The sequence below is a fragment of the Carcharhinus amblyrhynchos genome, chromosome 17 (genome assembly GCF_965287045.1).
Source record: "Carcharhinus amblyrhynchos chromosome 17, sCarAmb.v2.hapA, whole genome shotgun sequence".
NCBI classification, from domain to species: domain Eukaryota; kingdom Metazoa; phylum Chordata; class Chondrichthyes; order Carcharhiniformes; family Carcharhinidae; genus Carcharhinus; species Carcharhinus amblyrhynchos.
Genome location: NC_137340.1, coordinates 57353002 through 57378532, shown reverse-complemented (window position 1 = coordinate 57378532; position 25531 = coordinate 57353002). Strand labels below are relative to the sequence as shown.

At 46.4% G+C, this 25531-nt stretch overlaps 1 protein-coding gene across 1 annotated transcript in view; it reads right to left on the bottom strand.

Annotated features, from left to right (window-relative positions):
* The window catches only part of rrp12 (ribosomal RNA processing 12 homolog), an 81451-nt gene that overhangs the window by 37501 nt on the left and 18419 nt on the right, over positions 1-25531 (bottom strand). The window contains exons 5-13 of the mRNA XM_080206017.1: positions 23379-23484; positions 23152-23268; positions 12987-13125; positions 12656-12783; positions 11458-11556; positions 11070-11161; positions 2668-2779; positions 1485-1585; positions 895-1009 (exon numbers count right to left, since the gene is read on the bottom strand). Of these exons, the coding sequence (XP_080062143.1) occupies positions 895-1009; positions 1485-1585; positions 2668-2779; positions 11070-11161; positions 11458-11556; positions 12656-12783; positions 12987-13125; positions 23152-23268; positions 23379-23484 (1009 nt within the window). The remainder of the gene's footprint in view (positions 1-894; positions 1010-1484; positions 1586-2667; positions 2780-11069; positions 11162-11457; positions 11557-12655; positions 12784-12986; positions 13126-23151; positions 23269-23378; positions 23485-25531) is intronic.

Genomic DNA, 25531 nt, shown 5'->3' with positions numbered 1-25531 from the left:
AATGCCCCATGTCTCCTTCCATCTGTTCCCCACTTTCACACATTTTCTCCGTCCAGCCCCAGCCACATTCTCACCCCCTCTCCGGCCAGCCCTCGCTCGCCCCCTCTCCGTCCAGCCCTCACTCTCTCTCCGTCCAGCCCTCACTCTCTCTCCGTCCAGCCCTCACTCTCTCTCCGTCCAGCCCTCACTCTCTCTCCGTCCAGCCCTCACTCTCTCTCCGTCCAGCCCTCACTCTCTCTCCGTCCAGCCCTCACTCTCTCTCCGTCCAGCCCTCACTCTCTCTCCGTCCAGCCCTCACTCTCTCTCCGTCCAGCCCTCACTCTCTCTCCGTCCAGCCCTCACTCTCTCTCCGTCCAGCCCTCACTCTCTCTCCGTCCAGCCCTCACTCTCTCTCCGTCCAGCCCTCACTCTCTCTCCGTCCAGCCCTCACTCTCTCTCCGTCCAGCCCTCACTCTCTCTCCGTCCAGCCCTCACTCTCTCTCCGTCCAGCCCTCACTCTCTCTCCGTCCAGCCCTCACTCTCTCTCCGTCCAGCCCTCACTCTCTCTCCGTCCAGCCCTCACTCTCTCTCCGTCCAGCCCTCACTCTCTCTCCGTCCAGCCCTCACTCTCTCTCCGTCCAGCCCTCACTCTCTCTCCGTCCAGCCCTCACTCTCTCTCCGTCCAGCCCTCACTCTCTCTCCGTCCAGCCCTCACTCTCTCTCCGTCCAGCCCTCACTCTCTCTCCGTCCAGCCCTCACTCTCTCTCCGTCCAGCCCTCACTCTCTCTCCGTCCAGCCCTCACTCTCTCTCTCTCTCCATCCAGCCCCCCCTCTCTCTCTCTCTCCATCCAGCCCCCTCTCTCTCTCACTTTCGCACTTTCCCTCCTCTCCAGCTGCCTGCTCCCGTGGCCTCACCTGCTTCATTACTGGATAGGCCTGTGAACCAATGACCTCAAAGAAGGTGCTGAGAACTTGCAAAACGAAAGCCCACGAAGCGTAGAAGCGATAGGCCAATCCATCCTGCACCACCCTGCAAAGTAAACTGTAACCGATCAGCAGGGTGGAACAGAAATCTAACCAATCACAGCACTCTGAACCACGCAGACTCTCTACTTATTCGACCGATTTACTGTTTGATTAATACATTTCCCAAAGGGGAGAATTACTCACACCCCCTCGCTGACCCGGTCCCCTCCCCCTCGCTGACCCGGTCCCCTCCCCCTCGCTGACCCTATCCAATCTCCCCAGCACTATGACCCTTTTCCCCCAGTCACCGTCCAACACTGACCCTATCCAGCTCCTGCCCCACAATGAGCACCCTCCTGCATACTGGCCCTTTCTAACAACCCTCCCACAACACTGACTCTCCCCGACACTGACTGCTCTGCATACTCACCCCCACACTAACCACATCCACCCTACTGACCATTCTCCAATCACCCCCACAATGACATGCAGTCAGTGGGATGATCACAGTGAGTCAATTGAAAGCTCAAATATCTCACCTGAACATTTTACAAACAAAGGAGGCAGCTCCTGATGGGGAAGATGAACCAAAGACTCCGATATCAGTCGCAAATGGGGCCACACACTCTCTCAGCAGCACCTGGATGAAGAGTATTAAGCAGGAGCAATTAGAACCCTCCACTACGTTCAGTACTGCCTCAGGTGCTGGACACCACACTTTCTGAAGGACGTGAAGGCATTAAAGAGGATGTAGAAAAGATTCACAAGAATGGCTCCAAGGGTTTGCAATTACTTGGAGAAACTGGAAAAGTTTGTGGATGTGGTTCCTATATTCAAGAAAGGGAACAGAGGTAGCCCAGGAAGTTACCGACTGGTGAGTCTAACCTCAGTGGTTGGTAAGTTGATGGAAAAGATCTTGAGATCCTGGAGAGAAGGTTGAGAGTATAGGGATATTCAGAATTATGAAGGGTCTGGAATAGGGAAAAACATTCCCAATGGAAGGACTCTGAACCACAGAACACCAGGTTAAAGATAATTGTCATGAGAAACAATGGAGTGATGAGGAGAAATGTTTTCACACAGCATGTGGTTAGGATCTGCCTGGGGATGTAGTGGTGAAGCGTGGGCTTCCTCCAGGTGCTGCAGTTTCCTCCCACATTCTGAAAGGCATGCTGCTTAGGTGCATTGACCCGAACAGGCGCCAGAGTGTGGCAACTAGGGGAATTTCACAGTAACTTCATTGCAGTGTTAATGTAAGCCTTACTTGTGACTAATAAATAAATAAAAACTTTAAACTTTTAAACTTTGATGGTTGCATTCTAAGACAATTGAATCCTTACCTGAAATGAAACATTTGGAGGGCGACTGGGAAAAGGCTGGGAAGTTGCATGAGATAAACTGTTCCTTCACAGAGCTAGCAGACACAAGACAGGCTGAATGGCTATAAACATTCGATGGTTCTATGTGGACTCCTAACACCTAGGGGTCTCAGGTCACTGCAAATAGGAGCTGACCCATTCACCACATCAAACTGCACAGTTTATCTCTGTCCTGAAAGGTTCAATCACCAGTTCAGGCCATGATGGCTGGTGTGCTTCAACCAAATACACATGCGCCTGATTCAAAGCCTCTGCCAGATAACTTTGTGGGATCATTCCCATATTAAGATTTCAGTGACTTGGGAACAACAATTTTATAGTAAACACAATGACTCTAACCCACCTTCATGGTATCTGCTGCGGCTGCCATCAGCTGTGAGTGGGGTGATAGGAGGCAACTAACAGCTGTGGAGAAGAGGCGAGGGAGATGAGCCAAACATTGCGAACCCTGCAACCTAACAACAGAAGGTCAGAGTGGACATAGTGAATCAAAGAGCACAGGTCAGCAATAAAACCTCAAACCCCACACACACCTAAATAAACTCCATATCCCACAAACCTTGAAATAAATCTCATATTGCAGATCCCCAAGTAAATCCCATATTCTACAGATCCCAAATAAATCTTATATTCTACACACTCCCATATAAACCCATATCCTACAGCTGAAATAAATCCATCCTACAGAATTCCAAATAAACACTATATCCTACACACTCCAAAATAAATCCAATATACCACAGACCCCCATATAAACCCACCTCCTATATACCCCTCTATAGATTCCATGGCCCACAGACCTCAGAATAATTCCCATGTCCCAGACCGTAAATCCCATATCCTATAGACACTTATATAAACCCATATCCTACACACTGAAATTAAACCCATATCCTACACCTGATAACCAACAGACTCCAAAATAATCCCATATCCTACAGACCCCAAAATAAATCCCATATCCTACAGACCCCAAAATAAATCCCATGTCCTACAGACCCCAAAATAAATCCCATGTCCTACAGACCCCAAAATAAATCCCATGTCCTACAGACCCCAAAATAAATCTCATATCCTACACCCCAAAATCCCATATCCTATAGACCCTCATAAGAAATCCCATATCCTACAGAACCTGAAATAAACCCCACATCCAACAGAATGTCAGTGGTATAGAAATTGGAAAAAATTCTGCAGGGCAGGATTAATCCACACTTGGAAAGACAGGGATTTCAGCATACTATTGTTGGGGGGGCAGAAGTGGGAGATCTTGTCCAAACAATTGAGTTTTTTTGAAAAGGTAACTACATATATGTGGTGTACACGGACTTCAGCAAGGCGTTTGATAAGGTCCCCCATACAAGACTTCTTGAGAAGGTGAGAGGGCATGGGATCCAAGGGCCTTTGGCCTTGTGGATCCAGAACTGGCTTGCCTGAAGAAGGCAGAGAGTGGTTGTGGATGGGTCTTTTTCTGAATGGAGGTCAGTCACCAGTGGAGTGCCCCAGGGATCTGTTCTAGGACCCTTGCTGTTTGTCATTTTCATAAATGACCTGGATGAGGAAGTGGAGGGATGGGTAAGTAAGTTCGCTGATGACACGAAGGTCGGTGGTGTTGTGGATGGTCTGGAAGGATGTCAAAAGTTGCAGCAGGACATAAATAGGATGCAGGACTGGGCGGAGAAGTGGCAGATGGACTTCAACGCGGATAAATGTGTAGTCGTCCATTTTGGCAGGACCGACAGGATGAACGAGTACACTATCAAGGGCAGGAGTCTTAGTAGTGTTGAAGAGCAGAAGGATCTTGGGGTCCGGGTCCACAGGACTCTTAAATCGGCCTCGCAGGTGGAGGAGGTGGTCAAGAAGGCGTATGGTGTACTGGCCTTCATTAATCGAGGGACTGAGTTTAGGAGTCGGGAGGTAATGCTGCAACTTTATAAGACCCTTGTCAGGCCTCATTTGGAGTACTGTGCGCAGTTCTGGTCGCCTCACTATAGGAAAGACGTAGAAGCTATTGAGAGGGTACAGAGGAGATTTACAAGGATGTTGCCTGGACTGGGAGGCATGCCTTATGAAGTTAGGTTGAGGGAGCCGGGTCTCTTTTCCCTGGAGAGAAGAAGGTTGAGAGGCGACCTGATAGAAGTTTATTAAAATGTTGAGAGGAATAGATAGGGTGGATTCTCAGAGGCTATTTCCCCGGGTTGAAACGGTCGCTACGAGAGGATACAGGTTTAAGGTGCGGGGAGGAAAGTACAGAAGTGATGTTAGGGGTAAGTTTTTCACTCAGAGGGTGGTGAGTGAATGGAATCGGCTGCCGTCAGTGGTGGTGGAGGCGAACTCGCTGGGGTCTTTTAAAAGACTTCTGGATGAGTATATGGGGTTTAATGGGATTGGGGGTTATAGATAGGTCTAATAGATTGGTAGGTGTTGATGTGATCGGCGCAACTCGTGGGCCGAGGGGCCTGTTTGTGCTGTCGTGTTCTATGTTCTATATATTGGTGGGGGTAGCACAGTTGATGCAGTTTACATGAATTTCAGTAAAGCCTTTGACAAGTTCCCACATGGAGGCTGGTCCAAAAGGTTCGAGCCCATGGAATCCAAGGCAAGTTGGTAAATTGGATCCAAAATTGGTTTGTTATTAGAAAGCAAAGAATGAGGATAGTGGGTTGTGTTTGGAAGTCTATGACCAGTGGTATACCACAGGGATCAGAGCTGGAAGCCTTGCTGTTTAATATATACAATAACAACTTAGATGTGAGTGTAGAAGGTATAATTAGTAAGTTTGCAAATGACATGAAAATTAATGGTGTTGTTGATAGTGAGGAGGATAGTCTGAGGTTACAGATTGACACTGATCAGCTGGTAAATTGGGCAGTACAATGGCAGATGGAATTTAATCCTGGTAAGTGTGAGGTGATGTATTTTGGGAGATCTAATAAGAGCAGGATTTACACAATGAATGGTAGGTCCCCAAGGAGTACTGAGGAGCAAAGGGACCTTGGTGTACAATTCCATAGATTCCTGAAGGTGGCAGTCCAGGTAGACGGTGGGTGAAGGAGGCATACGGAATGCTTGCCATCATTATTGTTGCGACCAGAGCAAGATTTGAGAGGGAGAGATTCATGCTGAGGGTAACGCAGCGAGTGTTTGCTTATTTATTTATTGATTCATTCATTCGTTAAGCTTAAGTTTCGTTGTGGGCTTTTTTCCTTCCAAATTTTTTTTTAAAACTGGAAAAACTGCGCGGGCGCCTGCGCCAACTAGTGGTGAAACTATAAACAGCAGACCACTCTATACAGCGGGGAGCAGAGCGAAGGCTGAAGGGCTTTGGCTCAATGGACTTCAGTGTAAACAGGCAGAGGCGAGAGTAGGTTTTTTTCTCCTTTTTCGGAAAGTTTATTTTCTTTTCAGGAAGAAAAAAATGCCAGGCAAGATGTTGGAATGCTCCTCTTGCAGGATGTGGGAGATCACGGAGACCTCCAGTATCCCTGACCTGCAAGAGATGCATCCAGCTGCAGCTGCTAGCAAAGCATTAGATAGAGGATTGGCTGTCAAATAGGAGGCAGAGAGTGGGGGTCAATGGGTGCTATTCGGATTGGCGGTTGGTGACTAGTGGAGTGCCCCAGGGGTCGGTGCTGGGGCCTCAGCTATTCACCATTTATATAGATGATCTGGAGGAGGGAACTGAGTGTATGGTGTCGAAATTTGCTGATGACACCAAGATTGGTGGAACAGCAAATTGTGCGGAGGGTGTGGAGAGTCTGCAGAAGGATCTAGATAGGCTGGGCGAATGGGCCAGGAAATGGCAAATGGAATTTAATGTGTGCAAACGTGAGGTGGTCCACTTTGGTAGGAATAATGGTAGGAAGGACTATTACTTATGTGGCGAAAAACTGCAGCATGCAACGGTGCAGAGGGACCTTGGGGTCCTTGTGCATGAGTCGCAAAAACCCAGCCTGCAGGTGCAGCAGGTGGTCAGGAAGGCGAATGGGATGCTGGCCTTCATAGCGAGGGGGATTGAATATAAAAGTAGGGAGGTCTTGCTGCAGCTTTATAGGGCACTGGTGAGGCCGCAGCTGGAGTACTGTGTGCAGTTTTGGTCGCCGCACTTACGCAAGGATATTTTGGCCTTGGAGGGAGTGACGAGGAGGTTTACTAGACTGATACTGGAGTTGAGGGGGTTGAGCTATGAGGAGAGGCTGAATAAACTAGGCTTGTTCTCATTAGAGTTTAGAAGAATGAGGGGAGATCTCATTGAGACGTATAAGATGATGAATGGGATGGATAGGATAGAAGGAGCTTGATGACATCCATTTAATTTGGGAGAATGAGAAGTATATAGACAGTAGCTTTAGGGAGATAGTTACACCTAAGCAGCAGAACACAGGAAATTGGGTTACTGTAAGAAGAGGGAATGGAAATGTGAAAGGACAGGCAGAGCAGGGTTCCCATGTGGCCATTCCCCTCCACAACAGGAATTAAACTGGATACTGTTGTGGGGGATGCTTTACCTGGGACAAGCTGTGACAGCCAGAACTCTGATACTGAGTCTGGTTCTGCAGCGCAAAAGGGTGGGAGGAAGAAGAGGAGAGCGGTAGTGATAGGGGACTCAATGGTCAGAGGCACGGACAGGAGGTTCTGTGGTCGGGACAGAGACTCCCGCATGGTTTGTTGCCTCCTGGGTGCCACGGTCAGGGATGTCTCTGATCACGTGCACAGTGTTCTAAAGTGGGAGGGTGATCAGCCAGATGTCATGGTACACATCGGTACCAATGATGTAGGTAGGAAGAGTGAGGAGGTCCTAAAGACAGAGTATAGAGAGGTTGGAAGGTAGTTAAAAAGCAGGACCCTGAGGGTAGTAATCTCAGGATTGCTATCTGTACCATGTGCCAGTGAGGGTAAAAGTAAGATGCTTGGGCAGATGAACATGTGGCTGAAGAACTGGTGTAGGGGGCAGGGTTTCTGATTCTGGATCATTGGGACCTCTTCTGGGGCAGGTGGGATCTGCACAAGAGAGACGGGTTAGACCTAAACTACAAAGGAACCAATATACTTGCAGGGAGGTTTGCTAATGTTATTGGGGAGCGTTTAAACTAGATTTCTGGGGGATTGGAACTAGAGTGCCAGAGCAGATAGTGCAGCAGGGATAAAAAGACAGGTTAGTTCAAGCAAAATCACAAACGGAAGGGTTGAGCGTGGTGGAAATAATCTTTTGAGGTGTGTCTATTTCAATGCCAGGAGTATTGTGGGGAAGGCAGATGAGCTGAAGGCGTGGACTGACACATGGAAATATGACATTATAGCCTTTAGTGAAACTTGGCTACAGGAGGGGCAGGACTGGCAGCTCAATGTTCCAACGTTCCAATGTTTCAGGCGTGATAGAGACAGAGGGATAAAAGGTGGACGGGGGCGGTGGCATTGTTGGTCAGGGAGAATGTTACAGCAGTACTCAGGCAGGATAGATTAGGGAGTTTGTCTACAGAGGCCCTGTGGGTGGAGCTAATAAACAGGAAAGGTATGACCACATTAATGGGGTTGTATTATAGACCACCTAACAGTGAGAATTGGAGGAGCAAATCAGCAGAGAGATAGCTGACAACTGCAGGAAACACAAAGTTGTGATAGTAGGGGATTTTAATTTTCCACATGTAGATTGGGACTCGCATACTGTTAAAGGTTCAGACAGGGTAGAGTTTTGTAAACTGCGTTCAAGAGAATTTTCTACTTGGTATATAGAGGTGCCAACTAGAGAGGATGCGATACTGGATCTCCTATTGGGAAATGAGTTAGGGCAGGTGATGGGTGTGAGTGTGAGGGAACACTTTGGATCCAGTGATCATAATGCCATTAGTTTCAACCTGATCATGGATAAGGATAGATCTGGTCCTTGGGTTGAAGTTCTGAACTGGAAAAAGGCCAAATTTGATGAAATGAGAAGGGATCTGGGAAGTGTTTATTGGCACAGGCTGTTCTCTGGTAAGGATGGAAATGGAAAGTGGGAGGCCTTCAGAGGAGAAATTTTGAGAGCGCAGGGTTCGTATGTTCCTGTCAGGATTAAAGGCAAAGTAAATAGGAACAAGGAACCTTGGTTCTCGAGGGAGATTGTAACGCTGATTAAGAGGAAGAGAGAGTTGTATGAAATGTACAAACAGCAAGGAACAGATCAGATGTTCGAGGAGTATAAAAAGTGCAAGGAGCTACTTAAGAGGGAAATCAGGAGGGCTAAAAGAAGACATGAGGTTGCTTCGGCAGACATGGTGAAGGAAAATCCAAAGAGCTTCTATAGGTATGTTAGGAACAAAAGGATAGTGAGGGATAAAATTGGTCCTCTTGAAGGCCAGAGTGATAGACTGTGTATGGAACCAAAAGAGATGGGGGAGATACTAAATGGGTTTTTTGTATCCGTATTTACTGAGGAGAAGGGCATGGAGTCTACAGAAATAGGGCAAACAGGTAGGGAGGTCATGGAACCTTTACAGATTAAAGGGGAGGTGGTGCTGGCTGTCTCGAGGCAAATCAGAGTGGATAAATCCCCAGGACCGCACAGGATATTCCCACAGACCTTGAGGGAGGCTAGTAGTGAACTTGCAGGGCCCTGGCAGACATATTTAAAATGTCAGTATTCACGGGGGAGGTGCCAGATGATTGGAGGGTGGCTCATGTTGTTCCGTTATTTAAAAAAGGTTCCAAAAGAAATCCGGGAAATTATAGGCCAGTAAGTTTGACGTCGGTGGTGGGCAAGTTATTGGAAGGTGTGATAAGGGATAGGATCTACAAATATTTGGATAGACAGGGACTTATTAAGGAGAGTCAACATGGCTTTGTGTGTGGTAGGTCATTTTTGACCAATCTATTAGAGTTTTTTGAGGAGGTTACCAAGAAAGTGGATGAAGGGAAGGTGGTGGATGTTGTCTACCTGGATTTTAGAAAGGTCTTTGACAAGGTCCCTCATGGGAGGTTAGTTAGGAAGGTTCAGTCGCTAGGTATACATGGGGAGGTAGTAAATTGGATTAGACACTGGCTCAATGGAAGAAGCCAGAGAGTGGTAGTGGAGGATTGCTTCTCTGAGTGGAGGCCTGTGACTAGTGGAGTGCCGCAGGGATCAGTGTTGGGTCCATTGTTGTTTGTCGTCTATATCAATGATCCGAATGATAATGTGGTAAATTGGATCAGCAAATTGGCTGATGATGCAGAGATTGGAGGTGTAGTGGACAGTGAGGAAGGTTTTCAAAGCTTGCAGAGGGATTTGGACAACTAGAAAAATGGGCTGAAAAATGGCAGATGGAATTTAACGCAGACAAATGTGAGGTATTGCACTTTTGAAGAACAAACCAAAGTAGAACTTACAGGGTAAATAGTAGGACTCTGAAGAGTGCAGTTGAACAGAGGGATCTGGGAATACAGGTACAGAATTCCCTAAAAGTGACGTCACAGGTGGATAGGGTCGTAAAGAGTGCTTTTGGTAGGTACACTGGTCTTTATAAATCAGAGTATCGAGTATAAAAGTTGGAGTGTTATGGCAAGGTTATATAAGGCATTGGTGAGGCTGAATTTAGAATATTGTGTACAGTTTTGGTCACCTAGTTACAGGAAGGATGTAAATAAGGTTGGAAGAGTGCAGAGAAAGTTCACAAGGATGTTGCCGGGACTTGAGAAGCTGAGTTACAGAGAGAGATTGAATAGGTTAGGACTTTATTCCCTGGAGTGTCGAAGAATGAGGGGAGATTTGATAGAGGTGTATAAGATTTTGATGGGAATAGATAGAATGAATGCAAGCAGGCTTTTTCCACTGAGGCTAGGGGAGAAAAAAAACCAGAGGGCATGGGTTAAGGGTGAAAGGAGAAAAGTTTAAAGGGAATATTACGGGGGCTTCTTCACACAGAGAGTGGTGGGAGTGTGGAACGAGCTGCCAGATAAAGTGGTAAATGCGGGGTCACTTTTAACATTTAAGAAAAACTTGGATGGGTTCATGGATGAGAGGGGTGTGGAGGGATATGGTCCAAGTGCAGGTCAGTGGGACTAGGCAAAAAATGGTTCGGCACAGACAAGAAGGGCCAAAAGGCCTGTTTCTGAGCTGTAATTTTCTACGGTTCTATTAGCTGGGGCACAGAATATAGGAGCAGGGAGGTCCTGGTACAAATTTAGCAAACATTGGCTAGGCCACTGATGGAGTACTGTGCGTGGTTCTGGTCACCACACTATCGGAAGGATGAGATCGCACTGGAGAGAGTGCACCAGGATGTTGCCTGGGATGGAAAGTTTCAGCTATGAGGAGAGGCTGGATAGGCTGGGTTTGGTTTTTCCTGGAGCAGAGCAGGTTGAGGCAGGATCTGACAGAGGTATACAAAATTATGACAGGCATAGATAGGGTAGATAATAAGAATATCTTCCGCGTGGGAGAGATGTCATAGGTTTACGGTGAGGAGTAAGTGGTTTAGAGGGGATCTGAGGAAGTTTATTTCACCCAGAGGGTGGTGGAAATATGGAACATGCAGCCTGAGAGGATGCTGGAGGCAGAGACTCTCACATTTAAGAACAAGCTGAACGAGCACTCTAATCGTCAAGGCATAGCAGCCTAAGGACCAGTGCTGGTAAATGGGATTAGTATTGATGGTTAGCAGAGACATGGTGGGCCGAAGGGCCTGTTTCAGTGCTGTATTACTCTATGACTGTAAACCGAAAGCCCATATCCTACAGATCCAAAATAATCCTGTACTCTGCAGGGCCCAAACGAGGCAAAATCATTACCTGCACAAGTTGATATGAGCTTTCTCCATGACGGCGAGCCAAGCCAGGATAGGCTGTAGGTCATTCACATTCGGCAGATAATCATACAGAGCCTTAGGAGGAAATACAGCACTCAAATACCAATCACCACACACAAGCACCAGCAACACTCGTTAAAACCCCCAATAATCATCACCCCCCCCATATCATAACTAGTGCTCCTAGTCTCCCAGGATCACTCATATATCATGCCCCACTCCAAATACACATACACTGCCCAAAGCCTCCAGGTCACAAATATCCTCACCCCGTCCAGAAACTTTTGTTTCTCTCCCCGACCACTCCCAGGGTTACTCATACCCTCGCCTGATCACCCACATGCCCATCCCATTGTGGGGTCTTCACTCACCGTTATGATCTGAGCGTTCAGTTCTGCTGTCAAGTCTGCTGAGTTTGGTTTGGCAACAAACAGTCCATGAAATGCTTGCATTGCACAAGCCGTCACCATCTGTAACACAAAGACTGGGAGCTTACAATGTAGGTGGCAAGGGTCTCCGGTGGGGGGGGGGGGGGGGGGGGGGGGGGTGTTGGCAAGGGTCTCGGGGGGAGGGGGGGGGGGCGTGGTGCTAGTTGGCGAGGGTCTCCCAGGGATGGCAGTAGTGAGAGCATGGAAAATGCTTCCTGCAGCCTAGCACTGTGGTGAATGCAGTGGCAGCTCTGGCATCAGAGCAAAGAACAAAGAACAACCCAGCACGGGAAACAGGCCCTTCGGCCCAACGAGCCCGCGCCGCTGCATCACCCTACACCTATTCTACCCTGCGTGTATGCGAGTGGACCCCCTAACTTAGCCAGATTCAGGGGAGAATAGTGTCAATTTAGTAAACCAATCAGCCTAAGAGCACATCTTTGGGGTGTGGGAGGAAACCGGAGCGCCCGGAGGAAACCCACGCAACCACAGGGAGAATGCACAAACTCCCACAGACACAGGCCCAAATCCATGTATCTGCACAGCCAGCAGTGATAGTCACCGAGCTGTTGCGGCGCCCGTCTACTGGTCCACAATCAAGCACACACACCGACACGAAGTACTAGGCCACTCCCAGAACCTCCAAGAGCAGCCCACGCACGACCCACCGTGTGCATGACCCTCGTCTGACAACGAGGTGGACCTCCACCTGCGGAATAAAAAGACAAAAACGTTAACTTACAAGTCTGCATTTCCGGTGCCTCCCGAGGTTCTGACCTTATTTAATAGCCCCTACTATAACCCTCCATCCTTGTTTCACTCATGTGTCTGTCTAATGTGTCTGCAGGTGGAGGTTGACCCAGAATGTAGCACAGGGGAGGGGAGGGCCAAAAATGGTGCTGCAAATAAAAAGGCCAAAGAATGAACAACTTTAAAGCAAAAGAACTTTCCGCAGAGCAACTTAAAGTCAGGTTTTACTATAGTTTTTTAAAATGGAAATTGGGCAAATATCTGAAGGAGGAAAAATTGTCAGGATACTGGGAAAGACGGGAGCGGGATTAACTGGATTGAGCTTTAAAAGGGTAGCTGTAGTTTCAATAACCAGAATGGTCTCAATTCACAAAATTAATAAATAAATTACCACATGATTTAGAGTCATGACCCTGAGCAGACTCTCACAGCACGACTTTACACAACTGACAGGGAAACAAGGAAGAACATCCTTCAGCAAACCCAACACGTGCAGAGTTGTAGTACCCTCATCACTGCCTGTAAGAAAGACGCAGCCATTCAGAAAATAAGCATTTACTGACCAATCCATAATCCAACCAGCTCTCCCCTAGCACCCATCTGCCCAACTTGCAGCCCAGCCATCCCAACTTGACTGCCATCCGAAAGTTGCAGCCTCCCTATTCCAAGCCTGGCCACCTCCCCCACAGAGGAGGGCCCTCTATCACCCCTTCACTACAAACCTCCAGACTCTTCAATCTCCTTTATGCAGAATCGAGCTGTTGATTGCGCAGCTGGGTGATGAGGTGGAGCCAAGTCTCCAAACATAAAGTCACTTCCCTTCAGTACAGAGCAGATTCCACGATGCGCCTCCTTACGGATCTGGGTGGAAGGGGTCAAATAATCAGCAACACCCTCCAGCTAACTCAACACACAGTTTCAACTTGATCCCACACACACAAAATCAGCTCAGTCTCACACACACACACACAATCAGCTCAGTCTCTCTCTCTCACACTCACACACACAATCAGCTCAGTCTCTCTCTCTCACACACACACACACACACACACACACACACACAATCAGCTCAGTCTCTCTCTCTCACACACACACACAATCAGCTCAGTCTCTCTCTCACACACACACAATCAGCTCAGTCTCTCTCTCACACACACACACACAATCAGCTCAGTCTCTCTCTCTCACACACACACACACAATCAGCTCAGTCTCTCTCTCTCACACTCACACACACAATCAGCTCAGTCTCTCTCTCTCACACTCACACACACAATCAGCTCAGTCTCTCTCTCTCACACTCACACACAATCAGCTCAGTCTCTCTCTCTCACACACACACACACAATCAGCTCAGTCTCTCTCTCACACACACACACAATCAGCTCAGTCTCTCTCTCTCACACTCACACACACAATCAGCTCAGTCTCTCTCTCTCACACACACACACAATCAGCTCAGTCTCTCTCTCTCACACACACACACACACACACAATCAGCTCAGTCTCTCTCTCTCACACTCACACACAATCAGCTCAGTCTCTCTCTCTCACACACACACACAATCAGCTCAGTCTCTCTCTCTCTCACACACACACAATCAGCTCAGTCTCTCTCTCACACACACACACACAATCAGCTCAGTCTCTCTCTCACACACACACAATCAGCTCAGTCTCTCTCTCTCACACACACACACAATCAGCTCAGTCTCTCTCTCTCACACACACAATCAGCTCAGTCTCTCTCTCACACACACAATCAGCTCAGTCTCTCTCTCACACACACACACACAATCAGCTCAGTCTCTCTCTCACACACACACACACAACCAGCTCAGTCTCTCTCTCACACACACAATCAGCTCAGTCTCTCTCTCTCACACTCACACACACAATCAGCTCAGTCTCTCTCTCTCACACACACAATCAGCTCAGTCTCTCTCTCACACACACACACACAATCAGCTCAGTCTCTCTCTCTCACACTCACACACACAATCAGCTCAGTCTCTCTCTCTCACACACACACACAATCGGCTCAGTCTCTCTCTCTCACACACACACAATCAGCTCAGTCTCTCTCTCACACACACAATCAGCTCAGTCTCTCTCTCACACACACACACACAATCAGCTCAGTCTCTCTCTCACACACACACACACAACCAGCTCAGTCTCTCTCTCACACACACAATCAGCTCAGTCTCTCTCTCTCACACTCACACACACAATCAGCTCAGTCTCTCTCTCTCACACACACAATCAGCTCAGTCTCTCTCTCACACACACACACACAATCAGCTCAGTCTCTCTCTCTCACACTCACACACACAATCAGCTCAGTCTCTCTCTCTCACACACACACACAATCGGCTCAGTCTCTCTCTCTCACACACACACAATCGGCTCAGTCTCTCTCTCACACACACAATCAGCTCAGTCTCTCTCTCTCTCACGCACTCACACAATCAGCTCAGTCTCTCTCTCTCACACTCACACACACAATCAGCTCAGTCTCTCTCTCTCTCACACTCACACACACAATCAGCTCAGTCTCTCTCACTCACACACACAATCAGCTCAGTCTCTCTCTCTCACACTCACACACACACACAATCAGCTCAGTCTCTCTCTCTCACACACTCACACACACAATCAGCTCAGTCTCTCTCTCTCACACACACACACACAATCAGCTCAGTCTCTCTCTCTCACACTCACACACACAATCAGCTCAGTCTCTCTCTCTCACACACACACACACAATCAGCTCAGTCTCTCTCTCACACTCACACACACACACAATCAGCTCAGTCTCTCACACACACACTCAATGGGCTTGATCCCACACTCTCAGACTATCAGCTTGGTCATGCAGACACTGACAGACACAAAGTCATTCATGTCACTGGCTATTGGGAAAGCTGAGGGAGAAACCAGAGAATTACAAACCAGTTAGCCTTAGAGATAATGCTGAAAAATTACCAGAGACTATAATTAAGGATACTTAAAAAATGTTAGCTAATGTGAGAGAGCCAGCATGAATTTGAAAAGGCTAACAAACCTAACTGATTATTCTTCAAAATGTTCAAAGCAGTGGACAGTGGAATGTCTACGGCTAAAAAATTTAATAAATTCTGAAAGATACATTATAGTTTCTCATTAAAGACTGACCTAAAATTGAAGCTGATGGAATTGGAAGCATATTGACCTGGTTTGAGAAGTATCTGGAGACAATGCTGAGATAATCAACAGATCATGATATTGGGATCCTGCATGGATCTTCGTTGTGGCCTCAATTACTCATTAACAACCTAAATGATGGGATACAAATTCACCGAAAACACAAAGACTGCTTTGTAAATTGTATAGATGGAAGCATTAAAATGCAGCAGTACTGAGCACAGAAACTCAGCAGACAAGTTACACACTCCATTCAAATGTCCTGAACAGGAAGGGAAATGCAAAACCCTAGTTAGATCATATCCGGAGTACTATTGTGAATTGTATATTCCTGTCTGGCATAAGAGAAAAATGGGGAAGGTGGCTCATCCATGGCTAACAAGGGAAATCAGGAATAGTGTTAAAGCCAAAGAGGTGGCATGTAAATTAGCCCAAAAAAAGCAGCAAACCTGAGGACTGGGAGAAATTTAAAATCCAGCAAAGGAGGACAAAGGGTTTAATTCATAAGGGGAAAATAGAATACGAGAGTAAGCTTGCAGAAAACATAAAAACTGACTGCAAAAGCTTCTATAGATATGTGAAGAGAAAAAGACTGGTAAAGACAAATGTGGGTCCCTTATGGTTAGAATCAGGTGAATGTGTAATGGGAAACAACAGACGGTAGACCGGCTGAACTTTGGATCTGTCTTCACTAAGGAGGACACAAATAATCTTCCAGAAATAAGTGTCTAGCATGAAGGAGGACCTGAAGGAAATGCTTATTCGTCAGGAAATTGCTGGGATTAAAACCCAATAAGTCCCCAGGGCCTGATGCTCTGCATCCCAGAGTATTCAAAGAAGTGGCCCTACAAATAGTGGGTGTACTGGGATCATTTTCCAGCATTCTATAGACTCTGGGAGAGTTCCAGTGGATTAGAGGATGGCTAATGTAACCCCACTTTTTGAAAAAGGATAGAGAGAGAAAACAGGGAATTGTAGACTGGTTACCCTGACTTCGGTGATGGGGAAAATTCCGGAGTCAATTATTAAGGATGGAATAACTGAGCATTTGCAAAGTAGTGACAGGATCGGCCTGAGTCAGCTTAAATTCACTAAAGGGAATTTGTGTTTGACAAACTGTCTGGAATTTTTTGAGGATGTGACCAGTAGATGTTGTGTATCTGGACTTTCAAAAGGCCAAAGGATAAGGTCCCACCAATAGACTAGCGAGCAAAACTAAAGCTCATGGTATTGGGGGTAATGTATTGCCACGGACTGAGAACTGGTTGGCAGATAGAAAGCAGAGAATGGGAATAAACGAGTCCTTTTCAGTGTGGCAGGCAGTGACAAATGGGGTGTCGCAGGGTTCAGTGCTGGGAACATAGCTGTTCACAATATACATTAATGATTTGGACAAAGGAATTGAATGCAATATCTCCAAATTTGCAGACAACACTAAGCTGGGTGGCAGTGTGCGCTGTGAGGAAGATGCTGAGAGGCTGCAGGGTGACTTGGACAGGCTGGCTGAGTGGGCAAATACTCGGCAAGTGCAATATAATGTGGATAAACGTTCATAAGATACAGGAGCAGAACTAGTCCATTCGGCCTATCAAGTCCACTCTGCCATACGATCATAGCTGATATATATGCTCCTCAACCCCATTTTCCTGCCTTCTCCCCGTAACCTTCAACCCATTACCAATTAAAAATCTAACTCCTCCTTAAATTCACTCACTGCCCCAGCATTCACTGCACTTTGGGGTAGCGAGTTCCACAGATTCACAACCCTTTGGGAAAAGAATCTCCTCAACTCTGTTTTAAATTTGTTACCCCTTATCATCTCATCCTAGAATGTCCCACACACAAGAGGAAGCATCTGCTCCGCATCTACTTTATTCATACCTTTTATCATCTTGTATACCTCAATTTGATCTCCCCTCATTCTTCTAAATTCTAGAAAGTACAGACCTAAACTGTTCACTCTCTCTTCATACGACATGTCTGGAATCAATCTAGTGAACCCCCTCTGAACTGCCTCCAATGCCACTACATCTTTCCTCAAATATGGGGACATTGTTCCTGAGGAGCAGTATCCAGACGCAGCGATTTTTGGGCGTGTGAAGAGGCAGCAAGAAAGGTGCATTTTTCTGTTTATTTTGTTTAACTGTTTATTTCTAGTTTAAGTCGCGAGTTTTTTCGGCGGTTTTTTTAAAATTAGTTAGAAACCGGAAGTCGTCACTAGGACACTTACCGGTAGTTGTAGTTTTTTTTTCTTGAGCCCCTAATCCTATAAATTAGCGCAGAGAGGATAACCGATTCTCTACACTGGTAGAGAATCCCACCCCTCCACCTCCTCTAACCTAAATTATAAGTGTGGGAAAGTTTTTTTTTGTTTTTGTTTTTTTTCTCTGCTGGTAATTGTTTCAGGGATGGCAGTTCAGGCAGTGTGCTGCATCTCCTGTGGGATGTATGTGGTGAGGGACTCCAGTAGTGTTTCAGGGGATTTTACTTGTAAGAAGTGTATTAGATTGAAGCTTCTGGAGGAGCGTGTAAAGGAGCTGGAGGTGGAATTAGAGGAACTCCGCATAATTCGGGAGGCAGAGGTGGACATTGATAGGAGTTATAAGGAGATAGTCACTCCTAGAAATCAGTCTTGGGTCACTGCCAAAAGGAGGGGAAAGAAGCAAGTGGGGGGTCAATCCCCTGGGGCTGTTCCCCTCCAAAATAGGTTTTCGGTCCTGGAGGCTACAGTTGAGGAGGAATCAACTGGGGATAGCCAAAGGGAGCAGGTCTCTGGGGGTGAGCCTATTGTAAAAGCTCAGGTGGTTAGGGGATGCAAAAGATTGGGCCTCATGATTGGGGACTCCACAGTTAAGGGACGGATAGGAGAGTTGGTAGTAATGGTAGGGACTCAGGGCTGGTGTGTTGCCTACCAGGGGCTGGGGTCCGGGATGTATCAGAGAGGATATTCAAGACTCTTAGGGGAGAGGGAGATCAACCCCAAGTTATAATTCATGTGGGGACACATGACATAGGGAGGCTAAGGGAAGGGGATATTAAGCAGAGATTCATGGAGTTGGGGTGGAAACTAAAGGCCAAGACAGACAGAGTGGTTATCTCTAGACTCTTGCCTGTGCCACAGGATAGTTTAGAGAGGAATAGAGAGAGGGAAAGTTTGAACTTGTGGCTGAGGGGATGGTGCAGGAGGGAGGGGTTCAAGTACTTGAGCAATTGGGGCTCATTCTGGGGAAGGTGGGACCTCTATAAGAGTGATGGTTTACACCTGAACCAGAGGGGAACAAATATCCTGGGGGGTAAATTTGTGAAGGCTATGCGGAGTGGTTTAAACTGATTCAGAGGGGGGGGGTGGGATCCTGAGTAGAGGGGGTGAAAGTGAGGGGGGCATAGATGGGGACTGCAATGCACGGCATTGTGGGGGTGGGGCAGAGCAGGGTTTGAAATGCGTATACTTTAATGCGAGGAGTATTCGCAATAAAGTGGATGAACTTGCAGCGTGGATCAGTACCTGGGACTTCGATGTTGTGGCCATTTCAGAGACATGGATAGAGCAGGGTCAGGAATGGATGTTGCAGGTCGCGGGGTACAAATGTTTTAGTCGGAGTAGAGAAGGAGGTAGAAGGGGGGGGTGGGGTAGCATTATTGGTCAAGGACTGTATCACAGTGTCAGAGAGGAAGTTTGATGAGGACTTGTCTGTTGAGGTAGTATGGGCGGAGATTAGAAATAGGAGAGGAGAGGTCACCCTGCTGGGAGTCTTTTATAGACCTCCAAAAAGTTCTAGAGAGGTTGAGGGAAGGATTGCGGAGACGATCCTGGTTAGGAGTGAAAGTAATAGGGTAATTGTCATGGGGGACTTTAACTTTACTAATATTGATTGGAATTGCTATAGCTCTAGCTCGTTAGAGGGGTCAGTTTTTGTTCAAAGTGTGCAGGAAGGTTTTTTGACTCAGTATGTAGATAGGCCAACTAGAGGTGAGGCTATATTGGATTTGGTGCTGGGTAATGAGCCAGACCAGGTACTAGACTTGGAAGTTGGTGTGCATTTCGGTGATAGTGACCACAATTCGGTTACGTTCACCTTAGTGATGGATAGGGATAGGCATGAACCTCGGGTCAGTAGTTTTAGCTGGGGGAAGGGTAATTATGAGGCTATTAGGAGAGAATTAGGAAGCATAGGTTGGACTAGGAGATTACAGGGACTGGGAACGTCCGAAATGTGGAATTTTTTCAAGGAGCAGCTACTGCGGGTCTGTGATAGGTATGTCCCTGTCAGGCAAGGAGCAATTGGTAGGGCTAGGGAACCGTGGTGTACTAAAAAAGTTGATTCGTTGGTTAGGAAGAAAAAGGAGGCTTATGTTCGGATGAGGCTTGAGGGCTCAGGTAGTGCATTAGAAAGCTTTAGATTGGCTAGGAGGGAGTTAAGAAGGGCTAAAAGAGGACATGAGATGACTTTGGCTGATAGGATTAAGGAGAATCCTAAGGCGTTCTATAGGTATGTCAAGAACAGAAGGTTGGTTAGGGCAAGATTAGGGCCAGTTGCAGACAGTAGAGGGAAGTTGTGTGTGGAACCGGAAGAGATTGGAGAGGCATTGAACCAATATTTCTCTTCGGTGTTCACGCAGGGGGACATGAATGTAGCTGAGGAGGACACTGGGGTGCAGGGGTGTAAAAGAGAAAGTATTGCAGTTGATACCGGGGATGTGCTGGATATTCTAGAGGGCTTGAAAATAGGTAAGTCCCCTGGTCCGGACGGGATTTACCCTAGGATTCTCTGGGAGGCTAGAGAGGTGATTGCAGAGCCTCTGGCTCTGATCTTCAGGTCATCGTTGGTCTCTGGTATAGTACCGGAAGATTGGAGGACAGCGAATGTTGTCCCATTGTTTAAGAAGGGGAACAGAGACTTCCCTGGGAATTATAGACCGGTGAGTCTTACTTCTGTTGTGGGCAAGGTTTTAGAAAGAATTATTAGGGATAGGATTTATAGTTATTTGGAGAGTAATGAATTGATTAGAGACAGTCAGCATGGTTTTGTAGCAGGTAGGTCGTGCCTTACTAACCTTATTGAGTTCTTTGAGAATGTGACCAAAGAGGTGGATGGGGGTAAGGCAGTTGACGTGGTATATATGGATTTTAGTAAGGTGTTTGATAAGGTTCACCATGGTAGGCTTCTGCAGAAAATGCAGATGTATGGGATTGAGGGTGATCTAGGTACTTGGATCAGGAATTGGCTAGCAGATAGGAGACAGAGGGTGGTGGTTGATGGTGAATATTCGTCATGGAGTTCGGTTACGAGTGGTGTGCCTCAGGGATCTGTTTTGGGGCCACTGCTGTTTGTAATTTTTATTAATGATCTGGATGAGGGTATAGTTGGGTGGATTAGTAAGTTTGCTGATGACACCAAAATCGGAGGTGTGGTAGATTGTGAGGAAGGGTGTCATAGTTTGCAGGGTGACTTAGACAGGTTGCAGAGCTGGGCCGCGAGGTGGCGGATGGAGTTTAATGCAGAGAAGTGTGAGGTAATTCATTTCGGTAGGAGTAACAGATGTGTTCAGTATAGGGCTAACGGGAGGACTTTGAATAGTGTGGAGGAGCAGAGGGATCTAGGTGTATGTGTACACAGATCCCTGAAAGTTGGGAATCAAGTAGATAAGGTTGTTAAGAAGTCATACGGTGTCTTGGCGTTTATTGGTAGGGGGATTGAATTTAGGAGTCGCAGCGTCATGTTGCAACTGTACACAACTCTGGTGCGGCCGCACTTGGAGCACTGTGTGCAGTTCTGGTCCCCACCTTACAGGAAGGACGTGGAGGCTTTGGAGAGGGTGCAGAGGAGGTTTACCAGGATGTTGCCTGGTATGGAGGGGAGGTCCTATGAGGAGAGACTGAGGGATTTGGGGTTGTTTTCGCTGGAAAGAAGGAGGCTAAGAGGGGATCTTATTGAAACATATAAGATGATTAGAGGTTTAGATAGGGTGGATAGTGATAGCCTTTTTCCTCAGATGGAGAAAGCTAGCACGAGGGGGCATGGCTTTAAATTAAGGGGGGGGTAGTTATAGGATGGATGTCAGGGGTAGGTTCTTTACCCAGAGGGTGGTGAGGGATTGGAATGCCCTGCCTGCTGCGGTTGTAAATGCGCCTAGTTTGGGGGTGTTTAAGAGATCTGTGGATAGGTTTATGGACGAAAAGGGATTGGTTTAGATTAGTGGGTCAGTGTTTTTTTTTTAAAAAAACTGGTCGGCGCTACATCGTGGGCCGAAGGGCCTGTTCTGCGCTGTAATGTTCTATGTTCTAAAAACTGTGCAAAAATATGAAGTTATTCACTTTGATGGTGAAAAAGGACAATTATCTGAATGGTGGTATTTTCGGAAAAGGGGAAGTGCAATGTGACCTGGGTGTCATAGTGAACAATCGCTGAAGTTGGCATGCAGGTAAAGCAGGCGGTGGGGAAAGCTAATGGTATGCTGGCCTCCATAGCAAGAGGATTTGAGTATAGGAGCAAGGAAGTCTTGCTGCAGTTTTATAGGACCTTGGTGAGGCCACACTTTGTGTATTGTGTGCAGTTTTGGTCTCCTATTCTGAGGAAGGACATTCTTGCCATTGAGAGAGTCCAACGAAGGTTCACCAGACTGATTCCTGGAATGACAGGACTGACATATGAAGAGAGACTGGATCAACTGGGTTTGTACTCACTGGGACTTAGAAGAATGAGAGGTGATCTCACAGAAACATATAAAATCCTGATGGGACTGGACAGGCTGGATGCAGGAAGCTGGATACTGGGGAAGTCCAGAACTAGGGGTCACAGTCTAAGAATAAGTGGTAAGCCATTCAGGACTGAGATAAGGAAGAATTTCTTCACTCAGGAGTTGTGAACCTGTGGAATTCCTGATACAGAAAGCTGCTGCGACCCATTTATTAGATATGTTCAAGAGAGAGCTGGACATGGCTCTGGTGGCTGAAGGGATCAGGGAGAATGGAGAGAAAGTGGGAGTGGGAGGCTGAAAGTGCATAAGCAGCCATGATCATATTGAATGTTGGTGCAGGCTCGAAGGGCCAAATGGCCTACTCCTGCACTTATTTTCTGTTTCTATGGGAACAGTTCTGAGCATCCTAGAAAGGAAACACTGGTCTTGGAGGGAACATGGTGTAGGTTCACCAGAAAGATGCCTGGATTCCAAGAACTAAATTATGAGGAGGAATTATCCAAACTAGGGTTTGATATCTGGAGTCTACAAGCTTAGGGGATGAATAGATCCAAGTTTGCCAGATATTAAAGGGGAACGTTCAGACTAGGCTCGAGAAACTATTTTGGCTGGTTGGGGAATTTGGAACTATGGAGCAGAGTCTAAATGTTAGAATTTAGAGAAATGAAATCAGCAAACAGTTTTCCACATATGGGAGTGGAAGTAAGGAATCTCTTCTGTAAGCAGTAACTGATGTTAAATCAACGGTTCCTTTTAAACCTGAGATTGATGGATTTTTGTTAACCTCTCTGATCCATCCAACACAGTCTAGCCCCTAGTAATCCATAATCTATGTGGCACCATATCACTAACTGGTAAAACCCAACAATGGCCTTTTTCCCAAGCCACCAGAGCCACTGCAATCAGTCCATGTCTATTGCTCTGTTTCTGCAGTCAGATGGATTCTGAACAGCCCATCAGCCAAGTCATTTCATCACCTCAGATCCCAAGTGACCAACTCACCTTTGGTTTGACATGCACAGCGAAACTGAGCAGACCATGGTAAATTTGAAGCGTTGAGGGAAAACTCCATACAGCCAAATCTTGTTTGCGCAGCAACGTAGAGAGGCAGGAGAGAATCTGTCAGGCAATGAAATACAGCCACATCACAATGAAACTCTCATGTATTTACACCACAGTGCAAACACCACTTGAACATTTCAATTAAAAGACAAAGAGGTCACACCCACCCATCGTAGTGCTGCTGTGGATCCTGAGCCTGTCTGAGCAGCCAAGAGATTCATAAAAACTTTTGCTGTGTCTGAGAACTTCTTTATTAGAACAGGACCAGGAACACTGCAATTAACAAGCAGAATAATTATTCAGCTGGATTCAAGAGACACACTCACAGTTATAGCACAAGCACAAAGACACTTGGAGCAATAAGCCATTCGGCACTTCAATTCTCCTCTGCCATTCAATAAGGTCTCAGATGATCTTTCACATCAATTTCACTTTCCTGTACTATCCCCATATTTCTTACTTCCCTCGGTATATAAACGCCTACAAAATATCTTGATTTTATGCAATAATTGAGCTTGCCCAATCTTTTGGAATCGAGAATTCCAAAGATTCACAACCCAGTGACTGAAGAAATTTCTCACATCAGGAAAGAGACTGTAGGGATAAACGGGGCATTTTCAGACTGGTAATCTGTTGGCACCTGCAGTGCCACAGGGATCAGTGCTGGGTCTGAACCATTTATATAATCTATATCAATAACTGGGATGAAGGGAGCAAACATATGGTAGCTAAATCCGTCAAGGACACCAAGATAGGGAGAAAAGTAAAGAGGAGGTATAGAGTCTGCAAGATAGACCGATTAACTGAGTGGGCAAAAATTTGGCAGATAGAACCTACTGGCTTGGAGAGCCAAAGGGCCTGTCCCTGTGATGTATTTTTCATTGTACTTTGTTCTAATGCAGAAAATTGTGAACTTGTTCACTGTCAGGAAGAATAGAAAAACAGTGTACTATTTAAATGGACAGAGATTGTAGAACTTGATGATAGAGAGAGACCTAGGTGTCCTGGTCAATGAATCACAAAGTTAATCTACAGGTACAGCAAGTGATTAGAGACAAATGAAATGTTGGTGAATATTGCAAGGAGAATGGAATACAAAAATAGAGAAGTTTTACTCCAGCTGTTCAGGGTCTCACAGAGACCACATCTGGAATAGTGTGGACAGTTTTGTTTTCCTTATTTGAAATTGCATTACTAGCAGTTCAGAGAATGTTCACGTGGTTCATTCTTGGGATGACGGGATTATTTTATGAAGAAAGGTTGAATGGGTTGGGCCTGTACCGATTGGTGTTTAGAATTTCATACATTGAAACATATGAGATGTTGAAGGGATTGACAGGGTGGAGACCGGGAAGATGTTTCCTCTTGTGGGAGAGACTAGAGCCAGGGGCACAGCTTAAAAATAAGAGGTACATTGTTTAAGAACGATGAGGAGTAATCTTTTCTCCCAAAGTCTGTGGAATTTTCTTCCCCGGAAGGTAATGGAGACTAGGTCACTGAATTAATTCAAGACAGAGTTAGACAGATGTTTGATAGACAAGGAAGTCAAGGTGATGGGCAGCAGAAGGCAAAGTGGAATTGAGACAAAGAAACATAGAAAACAGGAACAGGAGGAGGCCATTTGACCCTTTGAGCCTACTCCACCATTCACAACCAGATCAACCTTGATCTTACTGAATGACAGAGCAAGCTCAAAGGGCCAGTCCTGTTTCTAGTCCTATGCTCTTACCTCAGTCATTCCTTCACTATCACTGCCTCCCTACCTACAGGTATACCTATCTTTATCCCTCTGCAGGAATATCCTCCTCACTGTTCATTTTCCCTCAAAGTCTCAGCTTCCACTCCTTACAGCCTAAACCTGAAAATGTTCCTGTTACTTGTGCTGTTTTCTGTTCTTTCAACCACTTCTGTACCCATGCTATTATGTTACATATATAGGCAGGTGGTAGCATAGCCGCATTGTCACAGAACCTAGGGTAAACCTGTGGGGACCCAGGTTCAAATCCCACTTCAGCAGGTGGTGAAATTTGAATTCAATTTTTAAAAACTGGAATTAGAAGTCTAATGATGACCATGAAAACCCATCTAGTTCACTGATATCCTTTAGGGAAGGCATGGAATATTGAGCCCGATTTTACCATTGCCTCATACCCATTTTTGGGCGCGAAAACTTGGTAAAGTTGAGTGTGAGGTGATTAGCACGATCCATGCTTGCGCAGGTGACCACTTTACCCAAAAATGGCCACAATCCAAACCACGCCCAACAGGCGCAATGGCGATTTAAATACATTTAAATTGAATTAATGGACTGCCCGCCCAA